Source organism: Mytilus californianus, unplaced genomic scaffold (genome assembly GCF_021869535.1).
Source record: "Mytilus californianus isolate M0D057914Y unplaced genomic scaffold, xbMytCali1.0.p SCAF_5, whole genome shotgun sequence".
NCBI classification, from domain to species: Eukaryota; Metazoa; Mollusca; class Bivalvia; order Mytilida; family Mytilidae; genus Mytilus; species Mytilus californianus.
The window spans coordinates 4,642,536-4,661,287 of NW_026262701.1; the positions used below are offsets into that span (position 1 = coordinate 4,642,536).

Sequence of the window (18,752 nt, forward strand, 5' to 3'; positions counted from 1 at the left end):
CCTGTCAATATGCACATTTACATTGTATGTCCTTATCATCTACAAAGTTTCATTAAATTCTGTTATTTGGTTTAAGAGTAGTTGAGATGACGAGAACAGGACTGACAGACGGACTGATGGAAGGGTCAAAATCATTAAACCCTACAGAACTTTGTTCTGTGTGGTATAATAAATTCCTATTCTGGATTAAAGCAGTTGCAAATATGAACTGTATTTTGCAGATATAACAAAGTCCATGTCATAACTGCTACAGAAGTCAACTGATAAAAATTTCTTGTGGAAATGCACATTTACATAGTATGTCCTAATTATTTACAAAGTTTCATGAAATTCTGTTGTGTGGATTCAGAGGAGTTGCGATGACAAACTGTTGCAGTAGTTTATTAAGGCCAAAATTTTAAGTTCAAATGGGCATTACTGCTAGAAAAAAATTGAATCATCATTCCTGTCGATATACACATCTGCATAGTATGTCCTTGTTATCTACAATGTTTCATGAAATTTTGTTGTGTGGTTTCAGAGGAGTTGTGATGACAAGCTGTTGCAGTAGTATATTTAGGCCAAAATTCTAAGTTCAAATTGGCATAATTTCTAGAAAAAAAATCAAATCATAATTTCCTGTCGATATGCACATCTACATAGTATGTTCTCATTATATTAAAGTTTCATGAAATTCTGTTGTGTGGATTCAGAGGAGTTGCGATGACAAACTGTTGCAGTAGTTTATTAAGGCCACAATTCTAATTTTCAAAGGGGCATTACTCCTATAAAAAAAAATGAATCATTATTTCCTGTCGATATGCACATCTACATAGTATGCACTTGTTATCTACAAAGTTTTGTGAAATTCTGTGGTGTGGTTTCATAGGTGTTGCAATGACAAGAACAGGACTGATGGACTGAGGGACGGACGGATGGGTCAAAAACATTATACCCTACTGAACATTGTAGCATGGAGTTTAAAAATAACAATGAATAAATAGTATTTTTATTAGATTAAGTTGTAGCAAATAAATATAAGAGTCCTTTAAGAAAGAAAAACACTTCAGATCCACCAAGCTTAGATGTTCCGTACACTCGGTCTACAAATGATATTGGTACCTGTAAAATACAAAACAGCAGTCACTTTACATTTAGATAACATTAGTCATGTTGTACCTATATATAGCATCTGTTGTTGTGTCAATCACTGCAGCATATACTACAGAATCAGCTAATACTTGGAATTATTTGATAAGGTAAATGTCAACAATGATTGGTCATATGTGGGTCATTTAATTGAGAGAAAGAGATCATTTTGTGCTGTTTTGAATTTTTACAAATTTGCTTAGAACAAATACACCTTAAACTTTCTATGACTCCTTATTTTTATTGGCATTTTGAGATAGCAACAAAACAAAAGAAAACAAGACATGTAAAGGGAGCTACCATTTGATTTCTATGGGGGGGTCTAGGATGAAAAATTTTGTCCTTCATTTTTTTTTAGTTGTAATCTCTGTTCTGCCTTTTTATTTTTCACTCTATTCGGTCCTGTCAATTGTCATCTCGCCTGTTTTTTGTTGCAAAGTTGCTCATCCTGCCTCTTTTTTTTTACTCAAAACTCCTGTCCTGCCTTTTTTTCAAATTTCATCCTAGCCCCCTCCCCCCCCCCTCATAAAAATCAAATGGTAGCTCCATATAGCCAGGTGTCTATACAATAAGTTGAGCTCTTAATTTCCTATGTCTAAAATAGATGAAAATAAATCGAATGTATATTCCTAAAATTTTTTAAATCTCTCCTTTTCTAAAATTAAAGAACCTATGTGAGCACACTCACATACCCCACACCCCCACATTGTTACTGGGCAAACAAAATCTCACTAGATTCCTAAGTTAAAAGACTCAAAATTCTAATAAAGTCAAATGATAAAAATTTCTTGTGGAAATGCAGATCTACATATTATGTCCCTATTATCTACAAAGTTTCATAAAATTCTGTTGTTTAGTTTCAGAGGAGTTGCAATGACAAACTGTTGCAGTAGAATATTTAGGCCAAAGGGGCATAACTCCTTGAATAAAAGTTGAATAATAATTTTCTGTCGATATGCACATCTACATAGTATGTCCTTATTATCTATATAATGTTTCATAAAATTCTGTTGTGTGGTTTCAGAGGAGTTGAGATGACAAGAACAGGACTGACGGACGGACGGACGGACAGACAGACAGCTGGACGGACGGACTGCCGGACCGACTGACAGACTTGATGGACGGACGGGTCAAAAATATTATACCCTTGGGTATAATAACTCGTTCTAATAATTAAATCAAGAAAATGTTCTAAACACCAGACTGAGTGTTATTAAACCAGTCTGATTAAACATAGTTTATTCAGAAATCACTGGCAAAAACATAACATATCAAATCATAGCATTCTCTGCCTTGGTAAAGGATAGTAGGTTAAGTCAAGTCATTGAACAAATAAAAAGCAATGGTCATATCTCTGCATTAGTAAAGGATAGCAGGCTTAGTCAAGTCATTGAATGAATAAAAAGCAATGGTCATATCTCTGCTTTGGTAAAGGATGGTAGGCTTAGTCAAGTCATTGAACGAATACAAAGCAAAAGTCATATCTCTGCCTTGGTAGAGGATAGCAGACTAAGTCAAGTAATTAAACGAATAAAAATCAATGCCCCCTTGGTAAAGGATAGCCTGTTTAGTCAAGTCATTGGACCAATAAAAAGCAATGGTCATATATCTGCCTAGGAAATGGTAAACAGGTTTTGTCATTAGTCTTCACAATTTTATGACAGTCTTTTAAAGTAAAATCATTTGAAAATGTGGAGAAAACAGAACACAACCTATTCTCAAAGTACAAAGCATAAAAACATGCTACATCTTCAAACCTTAAGAAACCAACAACTCACAACTACATTCAAATAATCCATAAAGTTAATAAATTTTTTTTTTTTTTGATTTTTGGTGTTTTAACGCCACTTTTAAGCACCGCTTTTGGGCTATTTCGTGGCGGCCAGTTTTTATTGGTGGAGGAAGCCGGAGTGCCCGGAGAAACCCACCGACCTTCGATAGGAAAACTGGCAATCCTAGTCAATTAAGATTGGAGTCGAGTGCACCCGCACGAGCGGGGTTCGAACTCACAACCTCAGTGTTGACTGGCTAGTGATTACAGTAGTAACTACTTAGACCACTCGGCCACCGAGGCCCCTAAAGTTAATAAATAGAGGCATCAATAAAAATTCATGAATTTAATCTATATGACAATTGTTATCTTTTATTTGTACACTACTCCCCTATCTGATTTTGTACACATTTACACCTATCTATTACTTGATAACTGATGACATATACTGATAACTTATAATGTTCAGGATTCTGACAATGTAAATTGTGTGACCTTGAGCTTAGATGACCCTTGTCCATTTGTGGAACATTTTACTATAGTTTTACTTTTTAATCACCTCTTACAACTTAATCGAGTTAGATACATGTACTATCTAAATGGTATAGTAAAGATGAAAATCAGAAATCTTAACTACACTTACATATGTTCTGGCTGACTTTGGAGCTATTCTTAGATTAATAACTCTTTCTTATGGAGCTATTCTTACATTAACTCTTTCTTATATTTTATCCAATTCATGCATGACTCAGAACTTAAACAAGAATATGTGTCCGAATATCACCAAACTCATACTCCACTTGCACCAATATTTTCCTTGTTCAGTGGACCTTGAAATTCCCTATAATTTCAATGTAGGATAAAAAACTTAATTCACATAGAGTTTTCCAAGACCACCCCTACCCCTCTTTGTAACTTAAATTGGAAAATATTGATTAACTGGTATAGACATTTGCACTGAAAGAATGTTTTAATCCATTTTAGCATATAATATCATGAGTGTTGTTTCTTCAACAATGATTGATTGATTGGTTGGTAGTTGCTTAATGTCCAGTGGCAAATAGGGGCCTCGGTGGCCGAGTGGTCTAAGTAGTAACTACTGTAATCACTAGCCAGTCAACTAGGTTGTGAGTTCGAACCCGCTCGTGCGGGTGCACACGACTCCAATCTTAATTGACTAGGATTGTCAGTTTTCCTATCGAAGGTCGGTGGTTTTCTCCGGGCACTCCGGCTTCCTCCACCAATAAAAACTGGCCGCCACGAAAGAGCCCAAAAGCGGTGCTTAAAAGTGGCGTTAAAACACCAAAAATCAAATCAAATCAAATCCAGTGGCAAATATTTCGTGCATGTTCAGGACAAGAACAAATTAACAATAGGTAAGTCCTGTAAAAGGGGTTGACTGGAATGGAAATTTGGTATGCCAATGGAAATTTAGGGTATATTGGAAAATGCCAGAAATTAAGCTTTTCATCAGGCCACAAACTGACACATCAAAGAGTTGTTGCAAGGGTTCTTAATGTGCAGAAAGCGTTGCACTCTCTTTTCACAAGCTATCAGATTTAACGTCCCCATTCTGAATGGAAGTGATGTGAATTTATACACCCCCCCCCCCAACCAACCAACCAACCAAATGGACACCCCAATTTGGCAAGGGTTTCTTTGACAATGGGAAGAAGAAAACAATGTCATCATATTTATATTCCCCATTCACCCTTGGGGTTCCTCAACAATGAATGGTGTCTAGTATACTGTTTGTATTGACTTTGGGCATATCTGACTGGAAATATTGATGTGTAAATGCTGATGCATCAACATTAATACTAGTAATTATTTTTTACACACACTACAGTCAGTGTGAAACCTACATTTTCTATGTACCCAGTATGGGGAATTGCATCTAGTTTGGATGTTGTTGATATATTTAATATTTTTTAACGCTTATTTGAATAAAATCATTGTTTATTTCTGACCTATGGAAGTCAGATGATTCTGACTTGTTTATGTCAGACCTCTGACTGATAGATATGTACTTAAAATTTAAGTAGGGATCCATTTTAACTGTAAATTTATGGTAGCTTAAATATGAGTGAGCTGTACAATTGTGCCGACTATGGAGAGTGGCCATGGAAAAATCAATGATTTCTAGTGTACATAAAATGATCTCTATAATTTAAAATCTATATCCTATATGTCATTTTTCATCCGTTCCCCTGAATACTATATGACTTTCAAATTTTCTATTTAACATAGGTTTTTTTAATTATTAAGCCAAATCTTTGTTGATCTGTATAATGTTTCAAAATTGCCATGTAATTATGGTTCCAATGACACAGATACCATGATACAGTTCACTTTTTAAAATTTTCCATGTTTAATGCACTTCATATTTGAGTTGGCCTTCAAAATGTTTTTATCAGAGCGCCAAAGGTCCTATGTAGGATCGAACTTTCATATGTATTTCTTCAACCAGAAAAATCAATGTAGGATAACAAAACTTGCAGCCAGTTTGACCCCCAACCCCCTAACTATGAGAATTAAGTTTTTTATCCTACATCAATCTTTTGATGTTGTCCCTTACATATAGTTTTAAAAGTTCACATCAGAATATGCGTACTAAGCTTCAAGTTAATGTGATCACAACCTTGTGGTTAATTTCTTTGACCAAAAACTATAACTTGAGAATGTACAGGTTTCACACTAACACATTTCCATGTTCAGTGGACAATGAAATTGGGGGCAAAACTGTTATTTGACAAACAATTTCAAAAGCTAACATCATAATGTACATATGTATTAATTTTTAAGTTGACATGACAACAATTTCATTGTAAACTACGTTGACCAAATACTTTATATTGTGATATGGGACAGAAGTATAGAATTTCCAGGACAAGGACGGACAGACGTACGTGTAGACCAGTAACATAATGCCTCACTACATTATGTACTATCAAATAAACATTTTATTCATTGTACCATAGAGATCATAAAAGGTGGATAGCTTTATTTTGAAAGATATAACAGTTGAATACAGTGTAGACATTGTGAGAAGCTGAATATTGTGGACTCCACTTAATTCCTCAATCCTGTTATTTCCACAAGAGTTCAAAACACAAAACCAACCTCAATAGTTTCTCACTGTGTTTATATAACTTAATAGACAAAATGCCTTAGGACTGGTCTATTATTGAATGTGTGTAAGTGGTGGGGATATTGGGAGGCACTAAATAAATAAGTTATGTTAAAAATTTGATGGGTGGTTGTTTTTTTTGTCAAACAACTTAACAAATCATATAGAAAACTATATTGTTCGTGGCTGTGGTTATAAGTTAGAGGCTCTAAAGAGCCTGTGTTGCTCACCTGCATCTTCAACAATGGCCACTTTTTAGTAAAAATCATCATTAAAGGGGAATTAGAGTTAAAATTTCAGTCATGTTTACATATTTGTAGATCTGATCCAGCTGATAATTTTTCTTTTTTAAAGTTTTTATTTATCTATTATAGTTTCAAGATAATAGGCAAAAATGCATAAAAATGTTAAAAATTATCATTTAAGGGCAAAAACTCAAATAACGAGTCAACTGAAGATTTCGGTCATTATGGCTTATTTGTAGATCTTGTCTTGCTGATCATTATTTTTGTAAAAGTTAACAGACTCCAAGTGATGAGAAAAGCTCACTTGGCCCATTGGGCTAGGTGAGCTAAAAAGGGTCCCCCCCCCCCCCCACAAACACATGCATTTTATTCTGGAACACCCCTCATCAAAAAGGTAAAAATTACATCTATTTTGTTACATTATATTTTTCTTTTCCTCAGACATCGCAGTCATTCAATGCAACTTAAATGGTTCCCGGTTTTTGGTGGGGTTCATGTTGCTCAGTCTTTAGTTTTCTATGTTGTGTTTGGTGTACTGTTGTTTGTCGGTTGGTCTTTTTCTTTTATTGCCATGGCGTTGTCAGTTTATTTCTAACTTATAAATTTGAATATCCCTCTGGTATCTTTCGCCTCTCTTTTAAATGAATCCAATTGACAATAAATAAAATTGTACCTCTCCTATACTGAATCCAAACTGTGTTGCTCTGACGATCATTTCCATTTGGAAGACATATCCTTTAGACACACATGCATTTATCAATTTCTCTAATATTTCTTTTTTATAAAGCCTGTAATAAAAAAAAAACTATTTACTCTTAGAACATAAAATTAACCATGATGAATTGAAATAGTTTTCTGACAAACTGACTAACTTGTTTGACTGTTCGAGTAAATAATACCGGTATTTAAAAAAAAATTCATTCATCAGGTTCTTTTCTGCTATTTATGCAACTAAACTTGTTCTGCATAAGAAAGCATTATTGCTTGTGATACAATTAATTGAATCTATGAGGACAATTTCAATGGAAGGTGTAAGCAAACAACATTATTCAACTGAAATAACTTTTAAAGGCCTATCATTTTTGCTATTACCATTTTCTAAAGTTGAATGAGATAAGGGAGCTACCATTTGATATTTATGGGGGGGCTAGGATGAAAAATTTTGTCCTGCATTTTTTTTAATTTGTAATCTCTGTCCTGCCTTTTTATTTTTCACTCTATTCGGTCCTGCCTTCTTTTTTTTTAGTTTATCCTGCCTTTTTTTTTACATAAATTGTCATCCTGCCTTTTTTTTTTGCAAAGTGTCTCATCCTGCCTTTTTTTTTTACTCAAAACTCCTGTCCTGCCTATTTTTTCAAATTTCATCCTAGCCCCTCCATAAAAATCAAATGGTAGCTCCCTAAAATGCACTTCTGGTCATAAACTGAATAAAAAAACTAATTGATAGTTGTTTTAGGTCCAATCAGTTAGACTACTCCTCAAGAGGTATTACTTAAGGCTAAGCTAATCTGATAGTTCCCAAGCCAAAAACCTGAGCTATTTAGGAAATTGTCTGCTTATACTGGAATGGACTAAGTTCTATGGAATGGACTAACATACAAAATACATAAAGTATAAAGCACTATTTCAATTATAATTTATTGTAAATTCATAACTTATTGCCAGTATTTATCATTGTGATTTAAACAGGACCAACCAAAATTTGAGATCAATTATTGCGATTTCAGGAAAAGCTGCATACAGATATACATGTATGTATCAGATATAAGAATGCAAGTTCTTATCATTGAAATATTCACCCAGCTGCATTATGTGCATTAATAATAACCTTGCAAAAATTTCTGAATTTATAGTAAATAAAATATAAAGAAAAACTTGACATAGTCATCATGGTCATGATAAGCTTACATATACATTTTTTAAATTGTATTAATTTGATATTTATATAATTTTTTTTAATTATATCATATGCAACTCCTGGTCTGTTTTATCTTTACATATGACACATTGAACTATATATTGTTAACTGTCATTATCATTAGTCAGCAGAAAATATTTCATAAACAGTCAGAATGATAACCTGTTCATAAATACATAAATTTCAATAGAATACAGGAAACTTACATATTTGTCACAGGTATACAAACTTCTTGTTAATGTTACGGTTGATTAGTTGCGAAATTGACCGAACCTTTGATGTACTAATTAGGTTATAAAATTATCAAGAGTGACTTACAACTCTTATATAAATTTGATGATAATTAATAAGGGAAAAATACCAGACAGAGTACCTTACACTCATATATTACTTTCACTAATTAATCATATATGTGCAAAGTGTTGGAATTTATGTTGTTACAACTAACATATAGCGTTATTGACCTGCCAACCTGAAAAAATAGATTGTTCACGAAAAGCTTTCTATTAGAAAGTACCAAATGTATGCATAAATTTTCCTGGAATTATTTTCACAATTTTCATTTATTGGAAATAGCCTGACTTGGTACATATGTTTAATGTATAAGTTTGGTACCAATCCCATGTAGGGTTCTTGAGTTGTTATTTGGAAAATCCTTTCCTTAATTTATTTTAGGATATTTTGATTATTATGACCTAGATCATGGACACATTAATCTCAAAATGAGCAAGAATCTTCCACTCACTATATGTGACCATATGTTAAGTTAAGTTCTAATCTCATGTAAACTCCTTTCCAATACTGATTTCAGGCTATTTCTAGCAACTATAATCTTGACCTAAAACAAAATTACCTTAAAATCAATGGAGAACTTACCCCCAGTACCCTTGTTCAGTGTGAGTGCATACCTAAGTAAGATTGCATTTACATAAAAGGTACTGGGGTTATCCAGACCCCTCTTTTCTGTGTTTATTTCAGTCTATTTTTAGTTATTATGATTTTGACCTTAGATGTAGTGATCTCAAAATCACTAGGGATTTTCCTCTCATTATATGTGATCATATATCCATATGAGGTTGTAATCCAATGTAAAGCCTTAGATTTATCATCAGGAAACCATGATGAATGGCAGATTGATGAAAAGATGGGAAAAACTATATCTCCATGCTTCTTGGCAATAACGACATAAAAACCTTATAACTTATTTGTCAACAACACATAAGAAATCAGATTGAATAAAGGCAAAAGTTAGTTCCGAAAAAAATAAATATTCAAAATTTTGTTGTATTTCAAATTAAATGCAGCTAGTCTTAAGATGAGTTGTTAAAATTGTTTAAAGAAATTAAAAATAAATTTAACAGCATTAAAAATAAGTAAAGTCCTTATATTTATTACATTTGTACATGTTACAAGATAAGTTATCAAGTCTTACCTGAAGCTACCAGTGACATCTGATGCACCTGGCCTGAGTAATACTTGTGTTAAATAATTAGCTGTTCGACTGAAACAAAAAAAAACAACTGGTTATTTAATTCAAATATTTAGATTAAATGAGACAGCAACTTAACAACACAAAAAATCTAGAGTTTAACATAATGTCTTCAACAATAGGCAAGTGATTTTCCATGTAACAAGCTCCATGTCACCATTAATGTAGGCAAGATATGAATACTTGCTGCTACTGTTAGTTTTTTCAAGTCATACCTGAATAACAGAAAACAGCAGGTAAACATTTGTAATGTTTACTCTGAACAACAACATGTAAAATTTGGTGTCCCCCAAGGTTCTATACTTGGTCCTCTATTGTTTGTGCTATTTATAAACGACCTTCCCTTATGCATTGAAAATTGTGAAACAGACCTATATGCTGATGACACCACTCTTCATAAATCAGGGAAAAACATAGAAAATATACATGATGATATTCAAGAAGATTTATACAGGGTTGAAGAGTGGTGCAAAATGAATAACATGTTCATTAATGCAAATAAAACAAAATGTTTGGTTACTGGAACAAAGCAGAAACTATCAATTCAGACTTATCAACCAAACTTGATAATAAATTCAAAAGTATTACAAAATTCTCCATGTGAAAAATTATTAGGTGTTAAAATTGACAGCACACTTAACTGGAGAAATCAAATTGACCAAGTTTGTGCTAATATATCATCCAGAATATACCTTCTTTCTAAAATAAAGAAATTTTTAGATATAAATGCAAGGAAAACATATTACAATGGGTATATTCTGCCCCTGATTGACTACTGTTGTATTATTTGGGGTGAATGTAAAAATGAAGGGATAACAAGAATTTTAAAACTCCAAAAAAGGGCAGCAAGATTAATTCAAGATGCAGATCCTTTATCCCCCTCAGCCCCCTTATTTAAAGAACTTGGGTGGATGACAGTTGACAATAGAATCAAATACCACAAATATTTTTGACTACATGTGCATCTTGAACAGCCTTATATCTTATCATGTTAGTAATATTACATTGAACTAATTGACTGTAAATTAACTATGTGTAAATATCTGTTTTTGATTGTATTGTAATTTGTATGTGAGGGCCTCAGGGAAGATTAGTTTATTGTAACTAACTGAGTTTACCCTCTTTAAATAAAGAATTTATTATTATTATTATTATTATTAATAAATATGGCAGAGTTACAAAGATCCTCCCATCAACACCAAATTCTAATAAGGACAAATTACGCTTATATAGTACATGTACAGAAAACAATGGATATATAGCTGTATCTTTATGCAGTTTAATTTGAGGGAAAAACCCTGATAACTTCTATGTTTAGATGTCAAGAAATGATCATTTATCCTTTGAATTTGATTCAGTCAAAAATATTTTCAATACTTTATTTTGTGCGGGCAAAATCTATTTTTTTCTTATTTTTGTTTAAATATAAAAATAAGAAGATGTGGTATGATTGCCATTGAGACAACTCTCCACCAGCGACCAAATGACATGGAAACCCGTTTGTAGTTTATTTTAAAAATAAGGAGATGTAGTATGATTGCCAATGAGATAACTATCCACCAAAGTTCAAATGCAGTGGATGTAAGCAATTATAGGCCACTGTATGGCCTTCAACAATCCGTTATTGCGTGATGCCTAACATATCAACATATTTCATAGGAGTAACACAATGGGTGTCAAATGTGGAAAGATTCTGCTTACCCTCTCAAACCAACAGAGATCACCTCAAGTTTTTGGTGGGGTTTTCGTTGCTCCATCTTTGATTATCTATGTTGTGTTTTGTGTATTGTTGTTTGGTCATTTTTTCGTATTTTGACATTGCATTGTTTGTTTGTTTTGGACTTAAGAGTTTGAATGTCCCTTTATTATCTTTCCCCTCTCCTGTACGGTGTTTATTGTGCACTTTATTGTGGTCATAAATTTTCTACTGTTATTTATGAATTTATGTATACTTTTTGTAAGCATATCTTTATGCTGTTGTTTTTGTAGTGTAATACAATTATCTATTAAATTTAAATGCTGCCTATACTATATATTTGTTTGCTGTTTATCTGTGAGTGTGTACCTGGGTTTTTTTTTTGGACATTATACATTAATCGTGTAGTATATCTGCTGATTGTTGTATAATGTATTTTAGGATATTTATGATGCATCTTTTTAGATGTGATTAAAAGGTTGTTTTTCCTATTTTTTGGTTTTTTTTTTATATCCATTCTCATGTCACATTTATACTTAACAATTGGGGTATCTGTATGTTCATTTCAGAGACATCCTAAGGCCATACCTTCATTTTAAAGCAAATACATTTATAAATAGATGTCTCGTTGGCAATTATACCATATCTCCTTATTTTTATAAGAAGAATTCTACACCAATTTTAAACTTTGTTATAGATGTCAATCTTGGATATTTATCCTTTTTACGGATTTAGTGTAAAGACGTCATAAACAATCTGAGAAAAGCATGACCTTATCATTAATACATTTGATTATACAATAGAATATTCAAAAATTTAAGACCATCTTGATAATTTAAACTATTACCTCACTACTTTTCTTTTAATATCCCATCCATAGACTCCCCCATCTCCACTATATCTGGTCCCGGAAACTACATCATAATCTCCTTCTTTTTGTTTTCTAAAAGATAAAAGAGTAAATATTGGTAGTGTTACAAATACAAAATTCAAGAAATTAAAGAACTTTTGTGAGCATGCTCACATACCCCACGCCCCCACATTGCCACTGGGCAAACAAAATATCACCAGATTCCACAGTTCAAAGACTCATAACTCCTACAAAAGTCAACTGATAAGAAATTCTTGTGGATATGCACATCTACATATTATGTCCTTATTATCTACAAAGTTTCATGAAATTCTGTTGTGTGGTTTCAGTGGAGTTGTTTGAATTGTTTTACACTAGTCATTTTGGTGCCCTTTATAGCTTGATGTTCGATGTGAGCCAAGGCTCTGTGTTGAAGGCCGTACTTTGACCTATAATTGTTTACTTTTTACACATTGTGACTTGGATGGAGAGTTGTCTCATTGGCACTCATAACACATCTTTTTATTTCTATTGTGATGACAAACTGTTGCAGTAGTATATTTAGACCAAAATTTTAAGAACAAAGTGGCATAACTTTTAGAAAAAAAGTTTGAAACCATAATATCCTGTTTATATGCACATCTACATAGTATGTCCTTATTATCTACAAAGTTTATTGAAATTCTGTTGTGTGGTCGCAGAGGAATTGCGATGACAAACTGTTGCAGTAGTATATTTAGCCCAAAATTCTAGTTCAAAGGGGCATAACTCCTTGAAAAAAAGTTGAATTGTAATTCTTGTCAATATGCACATCTACATAGTATATCCTTATTATCTACAAAGTTTCATGAAAGTCTGTTGTGCGGTTTCAGAGGAGTTGCGATAACAAGAACAGGACTGACGGACGGACCGATGGACAGACGGGTCTAAAACATTATAACGTTCTGTGGGGTATAATAACTTTTAAAACAAGTCTCTTCTTTTCATGGGAGATAATCAAACTGGAAGCAAAATCAACAAAATTTTACCCCATTTTGTGAAATAGCAATAAAACAAGAAAACCCCCATTTTAAGTGTTACCCTTGTCCGTCCATACGTACATCCCAAAATTGGTTTCCCTTCTCTAAACTTAAACTAATTGCTTATTACAACAAAACACAGATCAAATTCAAAGTTGGGTGGTGTCACTTTTAACGTTCTCGAGTTATCCCCCTTTAAAACGTTATGTGCAAGTGGGGGCATCATCTGTGTCCCATGGACACATTCTCCATTTAATTCTTTCTACTTCCTTCAAATTACTTTGATCCTAATAATAATCTTCCAAAAAACTAATTTCTATAGATAACTTTTCGTTTTATTCACTAAAAAAGGGATTTTTCTCTTTACAATCTTTATAAAATTGATAAATTTTTACAGCCATATTTCTCAAGAAGCAGTACATAGACCAGTTTAATTGAATTTTGAACATTTCAAGGAAGTTTAAGAAAAATCCAACATGTGTTATTCATAGTGTTTATCTATCATAAAGTTTATGTAAAATGTCCTTTAATAAAGAGGTTTATGGCTAACTTAAAAGCTGTTCATTTATAGGAGGAGTAACCATAGACAGACAATAAATAATATGCCTATGAATTATCATTGCAAGGGAAATAATAAGGAAAATGACCAAATATTCCGGTGTTATGGTATAAACATATAAACAGAGCATAAAAAACATCAAAAATAACTAATTTGCACAATTTTTATCATTTAAATTTTTACCTTAGATGGTTCTATCCATTTACCTAAGATCCTCAACATTTCCTTTCATTCTGAGAACCACTTTACAATAATTCTTTTGTTATTTTGTTAAATCACTGTACATAAGATAAATCTCTAAACGGCAAAGTTCCATACAAGAGCACCATAACAACATAGAATTACAACAATACCTAAAGTTTTTATCAATCTTATAGATATCTTTTATTTACAGACAATGTTACTGTATATTGTTGGCTTCTTCATAAAGTATTATATTTGTAGATACTTACTTTATAAATTCTGGTATAAACTTTGGCTAAAAAAAAGAAAAGTCCCTTTAACTTAGACTAAGACTATTGACGTAAAATCTTAAGTACAATTAAACAGGCTGTCTGATATGCAAAGATATTTATGCTTTACTGTTTTATCTTCTTTTTTCAATCTAATATCACAATAATTTAAATTCTTCAAAGGTGTGTCTAGAAACTGTAGTAGTGACTAGTCAATTTGAATTTCAAATGCTTGATGTGGTTTTTACTGAAAACGATATAGAAATACAATTCACTTGCCTGAATTTTCATAAGTATGCTGCCATATTTTTTTTTAAACTTGCATATAAATGTTTCACAAAAACATAAAACTGTACATGTAACTCGCTCAGAAATTTTTACATAATTTTATAGATAACATGGATAAGGGGAGGAAACTCGTATTACTTAATTTCATCATGTTCATAATAAATTGTATTGTAATTTGCCTATTTTGTTTTATGGAAGAAAAACCACAAATGATGTCATTTTCTCAAATTATCCTTAATTAACAGCTGTACATACACAGTTCACTTCTAAACTTAACTCACATGATGGGAAAGATCTGCATCCATTATGACAATAAAATTTCCTGTAGCATGTTTCATTCCATGAATGTAGGCAGTCCCTGAAATATAGAAATATTCAATATGCAGTTTTTATAATGAAACAATCATGTTTGTAAATAATAATATAATACCATGTGCTTACAAAGGGCATTAACACTCACAACTAAATTAAAATGATGGACTTCCCTCTTGTTATAACAGAAATATTCATGAAAAACTGTTTTCAGAGATTGAAGGACCCATATAGGATTTACATTATCATACAGAATTCCATAAAAGAATTTCCTAATTGGGGTCATGTCCATTATTGGTCACTATTTGTTATAAACCGTAATCTGGTGTTTAATGATTTCTTATTGTAGAATGCAGTCAATAGACCAACTAAATTAAATTTCAGTTTATATCGGTTTTCTTCTGTGCTTATAGTTTGGTGTCACACTTCAATATATTTCATGAAATTTAAAGTTTTTGAAATTTGAGTCTGAATGATTAAACTTATAATTTTGTGCTTGGAACATCTAATTTTACTAACGCTTGATAACACGGTGATGATCAATGAGTATTAAACAGTTAAAAGAAACAGGTTCTATATTTACCTAATCCTAGTTTTTTCTCTCTTGGTCTCAATACCTGTAAACAATGATTAAAATTATTAACAAGACTACAGGTTCTGAAATGTGGACCTGGCTGCATTAGTGAACAAGACAGAACAAGGGGATATTGTATTAAAGTACTAGTATTTCTAAAAATGTCTTACATAGAAATTTGCATTCAAATTTAAATTATGATGACAAAACAGGTTTTCTTACAGGCTATTAATGATGATTGAACTATAAAATTCAATTTCAAAGATATCCATATTGATGGTTTTCAAAAGTCTTAAAAAATGTAATGAAGATGTTTTTTTTCAAATTTTGCAATTTATCATGTTTATCTGAAATATAGAGGCTGATTTATTTATCGTAACTGTAATTCCAATAAGACAAATATGGGTTACAACATTTTATAAAAGAAGTCTCCATATGGATTAAAACTTGCTGAAATGCATTTGAAGTTATAACTTACAATTTTGTCTTTGCCATAGATTTTCTCTAGTTGTTTGGCCACCTCTAATGTTCCATCAGGACTGCCATCATCTATTACAATGATTTCAAAATCATATTTACTGCAATAAAAGAAATACAAACATGCTATATATGTACATGATGTATGGATAGTTGCAAATTTCCCCCAAATTATAAGATACAATATGTAATTAAATGTATTCAAATATATCTATAGTTCTTTCCAGTAAGTCATTTTCTTTATCAAAAATTATACTTATTTTACTACCTGTGAGTAGCAGTTTTGTTGTAAAAAAAAAGAAGCAAAAATGAGCAGTTTTACATACACAGTAACATGACCTAGTCTATATTAAATACATGTGGTACAAAATGTTTATGGTCATCCTGTTGGTAGCTGTAACAGGATTGTGCAGGGTTTTCATTCTGTGTTTTACCTTATATTCATTCATGTTAGATACAAATGAAGATAAAGGGGGCGGAGTGTTCATGTAAAACTGGTTGAACCACATAACATTTTGTGCATGTACATTGTATTAAATCTGATCCATTGTTGTTGGTCTTTTGTTTGTTTTTGGTTGTTAGTGTTTGATGTGGTCTGTTGTACTGTCCAATATTTTTGGTGCTTCGTGTTATCCTTCTTTTTTATTATTCAAAAGCATCATAACAATTTAAACGGGTTATGTAATGGTACAAATTATTCAACATGATATTTATTTTGAAAGATTTGCAAAGTAGCCACATTCGTTTCTTCTTATTTATAGTTGAGCACTACTTCAACATATTGATCATAACTGCTGGGCACTGATACAAATAAAAAATTATAAAATATATTAATAGCTAATTTTATTTCCTTTTTTTCTGATTTTTGTCTCGCCTTGATGGTATGATAGGTATGCTGTTTCCGGCGGTGGCGGCGGCGTCAACAATGTATTAGTTTGTGATTAGGTCTAGTTTATGGTGAACCATTAGTGGTAGGTCAATGATATTTGGTATGCAGTTGTATTAACATTGGCACAATTCATTTCCACGGAGATTATTTAGCCCTGTCCCCTCAGTCATGGTCTATTGACTTTGAAACTTTTGCTCAGTTTACATGTATTAGTTTGTGATTAGGTCAGTTTATGGTGAATCACTAGTGGTAGCTATAGGTCAATGATATTTGGAATGCAGTTGTATAAGCATTTGCATGTCTCATTTCCATGAAAATTATTTGGCTCCGCCCCCTCAGTCATGGTCTATTGCCTTTGAAACTTTTGCTTAGTTTACATGTATTAGTTTGTGATTAGGTCAGTTCAAGGGGAACCATTAGTGGTAGGCCAATGTTAATTGATATTGTTAAAAGATATTTGGCCCCTCCCCCTGTCATGGTCTAAAGACTTTGAAACTTTTGCTTAATTTACATGTATTAGTTTGTGATTAGATCAGTTTAAGATGAACCGCTAATTTTAAGTCATGATATTTAGTATGCAAATTTATTGGCAGTTGCAAGTCTCATTTCCATTATATAGCCCCACCCCTCATCATGGTTCATTGACTTTGAAACTTTTACATAATTCACAAGTTAACGTTTGTGTTTACGTTTGTTTAAAGGGAACGACTTATGATAAGTCAGTGGTATTGGGTATGCAGTTGTATTAGAATTGGCACATCTCATTTCCATGGAGATTGTTTAGCCATGTACCTTCAGTCATGGTTCATTGACTTTGAATATTTGCATTACTTGCATGTTAAAGTATTGCTATTTCAATTTCAACATTTGCATTATCAAAATTACAAAAAGGGGAGACATATCTCTGTGTTAACAGTTTATGTTCTGTATATTATGGTTAAATCAATGTACAGTGTCTTTTTTTATTTTACATATGGAGAGGTTTAAGATCTGAGAATAATTATATATTGGGATCTGCTGTCAGAAACAAGTGCAGTACATTTTAAAACATCAATAGGTACGAGTTTATTTGGTAAAATGAATATTTAGTGGCCTGTATAGGTATGTATCAAACTTTTCTAAATCCAACATACTCAGATGACTTTCCAATTTCAGTTTTATGAATGAACTGCCCCAGTTGGCTTGGGGCAGGGCTGCCAAGTCTCACGCTATTACCGTGAGACTCACGCATTTTCATGCATATTTGGCTGCATTTTCCTTTGATCTATTGTTTTTTCTCTTTGATCTTTACAATTTTGGCCAAATCTCACGCATTTGCTTCATGAAAACTTGGCAGTACTGTTGGGGTCTTTTGGCAAAAGCATGTCATAGGACATTGTGACATAAAGATATTTGATTTTTGACTAGGAAAATATTGATTGGAAGATTGTCGATTCTGATGCAATACTGTCATGACTGTATGGAAAACTTAAAAACAAGTATTTAAAAAAAATTCTATCAAAAGTTTTTAAGAAATATTTTGTCAATAATTTACAAGAATTTTTTTCCTTTCTTTCGAAAAAGTTTATTTTGAATGCATCAATGCATGGTACATATATCTGCAAAGAAACAATATTTATAACTGCCTACTGGTTGTCAGATAATGATAATTCATAAAAATGTATTTTTTTCTACAACACTTAATGTAAATAGTGATTCATTCATTTCATGGCATGATTGTGTTACCTCTCTGTAAAATATTTGACAAGAAGCCACACTATTAGTGGTAAATTGTCTTTTTCGTTGTAAGTTGGAAGGAGAACAGAATATTTGTTTTTCTTTTCAGCCATGTTGGCACTTTTTAGGGACTGGCTATTTTTCATGAACAATATTTTTACTGTTAGAACACGTATTCCGATCAAAACATAAAACAAGATAATAATTTAATTTAAAGTTTATTAAAACTGAATCATACA

The 18,752-nt window shown here is 32.2% G+C and overlaps 1 protein-coding gene across 1 annotated transcript; it reads right to left on the reverse strand.

Annotated features, from left to right (window-relative positions):
• Positions 1 to 976: 976 nt before the first annotated feature.
• On the reverse strand, positions 977 to 18,639 carry LOC127702536 (dolichol-phosphate mannosyltransferase subunit 1-like). The gene is made up of 9 exons (XM_052206780.1): positions 18,523 to 18,639; positions 15,910 to 16,009; positions 15,441 to 15,474; positions 14,827 to 14,903; positions 14,258 to 14,283; positions 12,225 to 12,320; positions 9,625 to 9,693; positions 6,948 to 7,062; positions 977 to 1,101 (listed from the first exon to the last, which is right to left on the reverse strand). The coding sequence occupies exons 1-9, from the start codon at positions 18,624 to 18,626 to the stop codon at positions 997 to 999; spliced, it is 726 nt and encodes a 241-aa protein (XP_052062740.1). The 5' UTR covers positions 18,627 to 18,639; the 3' UTR covers positions 977 to 996.
• Between the last annotated feature and the right edge of the window lie 113 nt (positions 18,640 to 18,752).